General features: G+C 35.9%; 1 protein-coding gene across 1 annotated transcript; it reads left to right on the plus strand.

Moving 5' to 3' along the window:
• The first annotated feature begins 643 nt into the window (after positions 1-643).
• On the plus strand, positions 644-6,735 carry LOC144433431 (uncharacterized). The gene is made up of 5 exons (XM_078121749.1): positions 644-707; positions 2,976-3,079; positions 4,284-4,886; positions 5,715-5,840; positions 6,652-6,735. Exons 2-5 carry the CDS (start codon positions 3,013-3,015, stop codon positions 6,705-6,707), a joined length of 852 nt encoding a protein of 283 aa, XP_077977875.1. The 5' UTR covers positions 644-707; positions 2,976-3,012; the 3' UTR covers positions 6,708-6,735.
• The last annotated feature ends 2,893 nt before the right edge of the window (positions 6,736-9,628 follow it).

The raw sequence follows: 9,628 nt of genomic DNA on the forward strand, positions 1-9,628 counted from the left end.
AAATTTAGAATTATTACTGGTAGATATCCAAATCGATATAGGTGAGAATTAATTAGCGAAGCCGTAAATGTACCAGGTAAAAGACTGCTCCTAGCGTTTAATTTTGTTTAAAGGGTCTCAAATCCATAGCGTTTTTCAAGCCCCCTCCATCCCCTAAACAACCCCCCCGGCCCCCTCCCCCTGTATTCTGCTCGTTCCCTAATGGATATAGAGTGTAAATAGTAAAGGACAGAACAGAAGATTGGTTTACGGAGTCGGTCGCCATGTTACCTCTAGTGAGTTGTTCGGGATCCGGATATGTCACTCATTATGACTGAACACGTCACGTACACATATGACTTGAATACTGGTCACATAATAATGCCAAGAGTTTCTAGAAGGATTGATATTGAAATGTGACATGCCCATGTGATAGGGTATATTTTCGCACCACAAAGAAAACGGCAAATCCAGTGTACGGTGTTATTTTTTGTTGTTCATTAGCTACAAATTGTTTCCAGCTATGAAAGTGGGCGTCTAATATGAAATATTAATTTTGCCCTGAACAATTATTTTGTCAATTTATAAATTGGACAAAAGTTCTTGATATGTCCTGGTACTTTGACGTGTTAAAAGAATCTAACCACCTTGGTCTAATACCATCCCGGTGACTACATACAGTCGTCAGTGCCAGTGAGTTGTAAGCAGTGCCAACATATAGTTGACAGGTAAGTTATAGTACCAGTTACGTAGTCTCCCGATTATTAAAATTAAGGAAATCTGAATACATCAAATGAAAAAAAAATCCGGAAAATATGACAGTCAATATTAATACTGTATACAGTTATATATACATATTTCTAATTGTTATTTTCCCCCTTCATAACCATATTGCTGTATTCAATTTGTAACGTAGACCAATTCTGAATATTACCGTATGACCATTGCAGCATTAGGTTAATCTAGTGAATATTTTTGTATGACGTACACTTTATGATTAGGTTTCCATATCTTGGTGACATTTATTTACGTATTTTTCATTCTTATCTGTCTTATTAATTTGTTGATAACGTCAAAGTTGTAACGTCGTAACCCACATCATACCTCTTTACGGCACCGTCCAAGTACATATGATATACATGTTGATAAACGTCAAAGTTGTAACGTCGTAAACCACATCATACCTCTTTACGATACCATCCTAAACGTGCCGTCAAAGTACATATAATAATAATAATAATAATAATAATAATAATAATAATAATAATAATAATAATAATAATAATAATAATAATAATAATAATAATAATAATAATAATAATAATAATAAACTTTATTTAAACTCGATAGCCTCATAGGTAACAGCCTTTTTTCATGAGGGTCGAGAACAAAAAAGAACAAATTAAAATACAATGGCAGAAAAGGAGACTACATACAAATTGCAAAAAAATGCAATAACGGCACAAAACGTCCAACAGACAAAATACAGACAGCAAGTGACAGAAAAAAATACGACCATACTAAAAATTTACATTGTCATCTATGAAACCCTGAAAGTAATGTTTATGACACGCAATTTTGAAACTTCTAATATTAGTAATAGATCTTATTGCAGCCGGTAGTTGATTGTAGAGTGTAGGCGCTGCTACTCGAAATGATTCCTTAAAAACATTTGTTCTGGCAAATGGGACTAGTAACGAGTGATTTGTAACTGAGCGCAAAGACCGACTCGGTCTATATGGTGAAAGTAATCGACTGATATAAGTGGGATATTGGCCTTGTAATGCTTTATAAACTGAAACAACGTTATATGATATACATGTTGATAAACGTCAAAGTTGTAACGTCGTAAACCACATACCTCTTTACTCAGACTACTAGTAGTGGTCTGAGCTCTTTTACGACACCGTTCTTAACGTGCCGTCCAAGTACATATGATATACATGTTGATAAACGTCAAAGTTTTAACGTCGTAAACCACATACCTCTTTACTCAGACCACTAGTAATGGTCTGAGCTCTTTTACGACACCGTCCTAAACGTGCCGTCCAAGTACATGTGCATGATATTTCGTTGCTTCAGCAGAAATATATGATCTGGCTTGTGAGAATGCAAAGTTGTATCAACGTAGTTTTATTAGTGAATGCTATCAATAATACAGGGGACAACGCACGTACTACTAATGCACGATTTACAATAATCAAGGCATTGTGACTATGATATATCTCTTCGTCAACTGCCTTGAAGAAAAGTCATTGAAACTTGTATAATTTAGATCACCCTCAAAAGAGTTTACCTTCTTTGCGTTCATCGACAACTCAATGCCAAAGGGGATCCGTCATTTTGGTGGAAAAGCAGTCAACATTGATATTATAAAAAAAGGATTGTCTGTGATTGCCAAGTGGTCAATTTGCTGCCGGGTAATGGCAGATTGTAACCGTTTGAGGTGATCTACAATGTTATGACTTTCAATGATTTGCCTTCAAGGCAGTTGACGGAGAGATACACATCGATCACAAAGAACATTAGTCATTAGGATTGGCTTACATGTAAAACCATCGGTCGCTGGAACTACTATGATTTTTGACGGTGATTCAATTCAACCACTTTCAGCATGTTAAGACCGTAGTGTTATTTTTTAGTTTTAAAAGTTTATTATTTTCTAAAGTGCCTTTTCTATTTATTAATTTTCGAAAGCGCTGTACATACAGTATATTTAAAAGCATGGTAAAACAATCAAACAAACAGAGCTAAAAACAACAAACTGGTTACAATAATTATAAAAAGGCTAAAATGACAACTTAGTAAAACCCACACGTGATACATCAATATACAGTTTATAATATTGTTTAAATATTAATAATATCGTAAATATTATAAATATTAATATTGTTTTCCAGAAGTTACTCGGTCTTCAATGAAATGTGTTCATGAGTTTTATTTGACCAATATCACAGAACTCAACTTACGAATTTACTACTCATCTACGTTTACAGATTATCAAAATCAAACCCAAGCTTATAAGGCAGGAAGATGCGATTAACAATAACAATTTGTGTTCTGTGTGCTGTAATGGGACTTGGCTACAGTGCATATGCAGGTACGTATATTACGCCTTTACTATATATCACGTAATGTAATGTTACAGTCGTTATAATGGTACATACCAAGTATGTCTAAACCATAGATAGAATATGAAAGGTAGATTTAGCATTCATAACGGTGGCTGATATATTGTACTAGCTGCAACTGTGATACTTTGGTGTTTTTTTAAATAACCGAGGTATATCACTAAAACTTATTTAGCAAATTATTTATTTAAAAATACACTGTATCTGTGAATTAGTGGAAGGTATTATCTGTAGGTAGTGAAGTTGAAATCGCGATCGAAAGCTTGGTTTTCATCAATCTGGCACTCGGCATGTTAAAACTGTACTCGTGTAACTGGAGTATCATTTTCACAATATATTCACTGAAAATTGCCAAAATACCAATATTTAGACTTTGTACATTGCTAACCAGTAGTTGATCTTATCTATAAGCATTACAGAAACAGGTTAAAAATGCGATCGCCGCTGAGGGCGCTGATTTTAGGGTGCGCATCCCCAAAATAAATCTTATTTTATTTTATTTAACGTGTACACATATAGCTACCAAAAATACGTTTATCCCACAGGTGGTGTGACACCTTTCATGGTGTTCGATATTTCGAATAAGTTATTGAACCTAACGAAATATTTTCAAAAAATATGTCCCAGTTGATAGAGCTTGAGGGATAAAAGAGTTGATGTAATGGTTAGTGCGAACAGTCGGCAACCTCAACCTACCACTTCTATCAATTCGTCTGTTGTCTATTTCCTGGGTATGTCTAGCTCGTCAGTCAGTATGCGCGTAAGTTTGCTTGTCTTCAAGTCGTTTAGACTGAGTCCACCAACTGCTGATTTCAATGACCGTTACAATTGGTGTATAGACTTGCACTATATGTGTCGTCTTTTTATACTTATGTGTTCTTGCATAGACCCTAGGCCTACTACTCGTGCACGATCTATGGTTCTCGATGGACTTCAACGTCTGATTTAAAACGCGAATAAATAGGATACAAATTATATAGCAGATATGGATTATTAGATGAATGAATGAACTAAAAGATAGTAACAAATTTAAAAATAGTACATGTAGGACAAACCAATTCTTATGACTCGTAAACTCATCAGTTTTTGAAGACCATTTAACGCCCTGAATAATTTGAAGTAGAGAAGTAACTGTACGAAATGAAACCCATATATTCTTTAATATGTGAACAGGACCAGCCATGATTGGTGTGAGCTGTAACAACGATCTCGTGACACGTGACATTGAAACTGGTGATTGGACTCAAATAACGGGGAGCTGTTGTGTCACTAGTGTTGCCGTTCGTTCCGATGGCAGTTTGGTTGGGGTAGGCGACGATAACAAGCTGTACACCAAACATAACATTTATTCGGGGAACTGGCATGGTCCTGTTGAAAAAAGTTGCTGTGTCAGAGATGTTACAGTTTTGTCTGATGATACCATTGTTGGTGTAACCACCAAAAAGAAGGTGAGGTCATGGACAGACAACAGTGGATGGAAAACATATCGTAAAGCAGGGGGCGTTGTCAGCATTGGTGTATACCCGGACCCGGATGGTAGTCTTCTTGGCCTGACTGCAAAAGGGAAGCTTAGGACCCGACCAGGGTTACAGGGAATATGGACAAACCTCGATTCAAGTGGCGAAATAATGAAAGATGTTGCAATTCAACCAGATGGAACCATTTATGGTGTAGGTAAAACTACAAAGGGCCTACATTTCTTTAATACCACTACTAACATGTGGGAGGAAATGTTAGAAGATACTGATTGTGTTAAATCCATTGTCTCTCCTGGGGGTGAGTACTGGACTATATTTATTATCAAATCGATCCTTTCATGTTGTACACTATTGATATATCAACATATGCTGATGTTTAATCGTTATTACATGCAGGTATGAATAATAAAATTGTCTTACAGAACAATGTTATTTATATTTGCCATAATTGTATATTGATAAGATGCTACCCTGAGTCATCGCTCAGTTAACCCCCCCCCCCCAGAAAGTGGGGACGCTATTACAATATTAGTCACATTCGTTCGTCGCACAGTCACTTGTGAGCTAATATTTCAGGATGGTGATATTCTAGTCTAGGATGATAATAATACAAAAAATACGTACCTTTGCCGGTGATTGTTACAGAATATACACAAGTTTGGAAACCGGAACTGAGATACAGCGGAAGCACATTCACTAGCTTGTGAACTAATATGCCATTCCAGCTGCAGGATGGTGATATTCTAGTCTAGGATCATAATGCAAAATAATTACATTACTATGTATTTACGATATTCAAAAAATACCATTACCGGTGACTCGACTGTTTCGGATAACGCCGAACAACGCCGGTTTTTTCCTGCTTCTTCAACATTAGGGCACGAGGGTGCTGCTCTTCGCTTGTGGTGGACCATTCAACAAATTTCCGAATTTATTAAAATTATACTTACTGCTTGTTTAAAACAATTTTTGCTAATTAGTAGTTAAACATTGTAAAAGTGGTTTACCTTGAACTTTGCTTGCATTTTATACAAAATATTCAGTTTTATATAACCAATTTGTCTTTGAAAGTAATAAGGCTATTTACCATTAGATGTAAAACACTAATTTAGTTTGTCCATTTCAGTTTTGGAGAAAGGGTCATCAGAGACAACCACACCAATGACCACAGTAATCCCAACAATCACCACTGTGACCACAACAATCCCAACAACAGAGGAACAGACCACCACGGCCCCGAAACCAAAACCAGGTAATGATGGAATCTTTAGGCTACACTATTAAACCCTAATATACCCAAATTAGGTAAATAATAAATTTCAAATCAGTAATACATGTACTACTATGAAGACAAGACATGTACTCTTTTTTGTCATTTAAATCAATTGTTGTTACAAAAAAAGACAAGAAAGGTGCCAACACCACTTAGTCTATGGTAAGTACATTCAATGTATTTGAACCCGGTCCCAACAATAATGAGTGTGCATGTAGATCTAGTCTTTGGGAGTTATGGGCTTTAGCTCAGTTAAATATATCCGAACACAGGTGTTGGTTACTGCAGTGCCTTCACTCAAAGTCCCTGTGGTGGTAGAAATAGGAAATAACCAATACCTTTAAACTGATCAATGTGGTGGCAGTGGTGGGATCAAGTCCTTACATTCATTCTGGGACTCATTTCCTTTTCCATATCTGACAGCATTTTAACACAGCCGTGTTTCAAAAATATATGAACAGGGGGAAGGTCATGTTTTACAGAAAGGAAATTGAGGTGTGCCACTTTTTAGCACAACGGAATCGGGGGGGGGGGGAATTTTTTTACGCAACAGACCGGTCATGATTCCCACACCTACAATAACTGAAGGCCCCATTACTGTCGCCTGGTGTTTCTAACACATCATATCTCAAACTATGAGCTTCTAGTAACTGCAAATTAACAAATTGTCCCTAGCTCCAAGTTTGTGCCTACATCGCTTGTCACAAAGCTGGAAACAATTGCAATATCGAAATAAAAGTAAATATTACACGATATGCAATCTTTGACTGAAATTTTTTGCTCATTGCAGGTAAACGTTGCCGAGTGTGTATGAGTGGTTGCAAGCGCCGTCACGGTCATCGATAAACATACCCATTCACGGATTGGTTGGTGATGTCACTTAATTGGTCGACAGTCACATAAAAAATTAAACATACAAAATATGATCTTACCAACCGTAAAATAAATAAATAAAGTAAATTGTGGAATAAAAAAAAAAAAATTGGATGTCTGTCACGAGTTTTTTCTAATAGCTCGCGTAGCGGCTCAATGACTAGTACGCATGCGCGTCGATGGTTTTTTTTTTTTTTTTTTTTTTTTTTTTTTTTTTTTTTTTTTTTGGAGGGGGTGGTTTTACCCGAGGATGCATTGCGGCGTAATGACTACGCATACGCATTCTATATTCGATGCGCATTCTCCACGCGGAGGCCTAGGGCTACAACATCATCGAGAGACAGTCGGTCGGTCGCGAATGAATCTACCCCGCCCGCTTTGCCTAGTTTTGATATTATGTAAATTCGAATCTAACTTCCCAATATCAACATCTTTCTTGTTTCACTCATATTAAGCCTTGAACATACAGCTGTAAATTTACACATCACAAACCACGCCCTGCTATCATGAATATAGAAATCAAAGCCATGCATGCGCAATAAGAAACCGTCAAATAAAACAAGATGTGAACGGAATGCTATGCCTACCTTAAGGGCGCGGCAAAATGTAAGCCGATTATTGTTCTGCCATGTATACTCAGAATGCGAAATTCTAGGATACCATATTGTAAAAACTATTCAACTGTGTTTGCAAACTTTACATCTTGAAAATGGCGTTAGATTTGACTGAATAGATGAGAAACGAAAACAACACCAATTTCCAATGTCTCAACTATTAAAACTATAACTTGAACGTATAATTATTACATATCATGTTCTAAAATATTTCATATCATTCAAAAATATAAAATAATTTGGAAGCTTAGACAAGGAAATCGGCTGGTGCTTTATAAAACTAATTAATCTGTCATCTAAATTTAACATTGCATTTAATCAAAATACGAAATTCTCTGTTGAATTTATTGAGTGTTTTGTATCTAAAGTTCCTCGAATCATCGTATCATTGTTGTGGGATTTTTTTTGTAGCACACGTAGTTGAACGATATCTACCAGCAACGTTGTCTGCTTTCCATTTACCCGTTAATTGCTTGCTTTAAAAGTTAATTAATTTCACATTGCAATTATTGGACACTGTGGTTTAATCTCTCAACAAGTTGCCGCCATACGGTAATTATATATTGATCACTATTACTAACATTGAATGGAAATATTTTATGTAGTGATCCCAGTTCCAAACACACATGCTTAGTTCAATTTTAAGTTGTAGCTAAGAACTAATAGTAAAAACAAAGGTATAAAATAAAGACAAATGAGGGCGCCATATATACCTCGGCTACACTATTTTTTTCGCAGATTTATAGTAGTGACTGGCACCGTAGTTATCGGAAGTGTCAATATATAGGGAAAGGAAAACACATAAGTTTGGGCAGTTGGCATGTGAATCTGGCGGGAGTCAGAAATGTCAGGAGGGCACGTACAAACATTTTTCACTTTCCCTATTAATAGTATTAATCGTCAATATAACTAACTACAGTGTCAACACAGTATCATAGGTAATACGTACACACTGATTTAGCATTGGACAAAATGCTTCAATTTATTAAAAGGTCTATCATGGGAATAAGTGAGAAATATTACTTAGATTTCACCATAAAATCATGCTATCGCTGGGTCAAATAGGTTCAGCGGGGTACTCACCACCGGTACAGTACGCTATAGGTTGGAAAGAATCCATTTTTTCCCACTAAATTTGCAACATTGTATAATCAATCGATAATACCTATCAGTCAAATATTTGCTGACTAAAGACATTAAAAATCAACAGTATCATATACATTTGAAGGCGTTCTTATGTGTGTTACACGATATAATAAACCGATAAAAGACCGATAATCGTGTTTCTCCTTTTAATATTTGAGACTGATTATTGTAGTTAAGTCTACAGTACTGGGTATTGGTGTATTCGTAGTATTCAGATATTGTTGAATATTTTATTTCGGATAGCATGACCATCGATTCCGATCAACAGGCTTCGTAAAATCTTCGCTTGTTCTACCGATAGGTGGCGCGCTGATACAATCCGCAATAGTATATTTGAAAGCGTCTCTCATCCCTATCAACAACGTTTACCCCAGAGTCATGATTTCTAATGTGAATTTATTCTGATTAGTCTCCATGTTTGTCCATTTCCACTTTGGTAAAAGTTTAGTATGACATTGTCTGCGATGAATTATAATGATTTTTTAGGGGCTGAGAAAGGATGAAATGACGGGATAGGTGTTTTCATAGCGAAAATAAAATAGTTGACCGGCAACACTGGTGTCTTAAAAAGTACTTACGTGACTGGTAATTAAACAACATTCTATCTTAACTAACTCTAGTTTAAGCCCACCAAAAAGTGTTCTGATTTTCAACATGCTATCCTATATTACGTAGGTTATATTCTAACGAAACGGAACCATTTCAAGCGTTCACATTGATATTTCCAAGTACATTTGCTTCAGGCCAGTGTGCACTCCGTACACATAACCTTTTATTTCAGTTTCCACTGTAACAGTTCAAATGCTGGTAATGTGAAGTTATCAACTAATACAATGTACTTGTTGTATACATTGTTCAGTTATCCATTTAACGACCACACATTCCTACAACTATAAGCCCCATCTTTTTTCTGTATTAAGGTCGCCAACACTGTTTTCTTTTTCAATTTTGGCCTGCGACAATTTTTTGGACATCGCTGTTCCTTGTACATGTGTGTGTAAGATATAATAATCAGAGCGCCATCAAAGGCCATATTTCCAGTATATGAATATACTAAGAATTGTCTATAAATAACAGTATTGATGGTGATTATTATCAAATGAAACATGTACAAATTATATGAAATTAATTAGA

The sequence above is a fragment of the Glandiceps talaboti genome, chromosome 3, assembly GCF_964340395.1.
Source record: "Glandiceps talaboti chromosome 3, keGlaTala1.1, whole genome shotgun sequence".
Lineage (NCBI taxonomy): Eukaryota > Metazoa > Hemichordata > Enteropneusta > Spengelidae > Glandiceps > Glandiceps talaboti.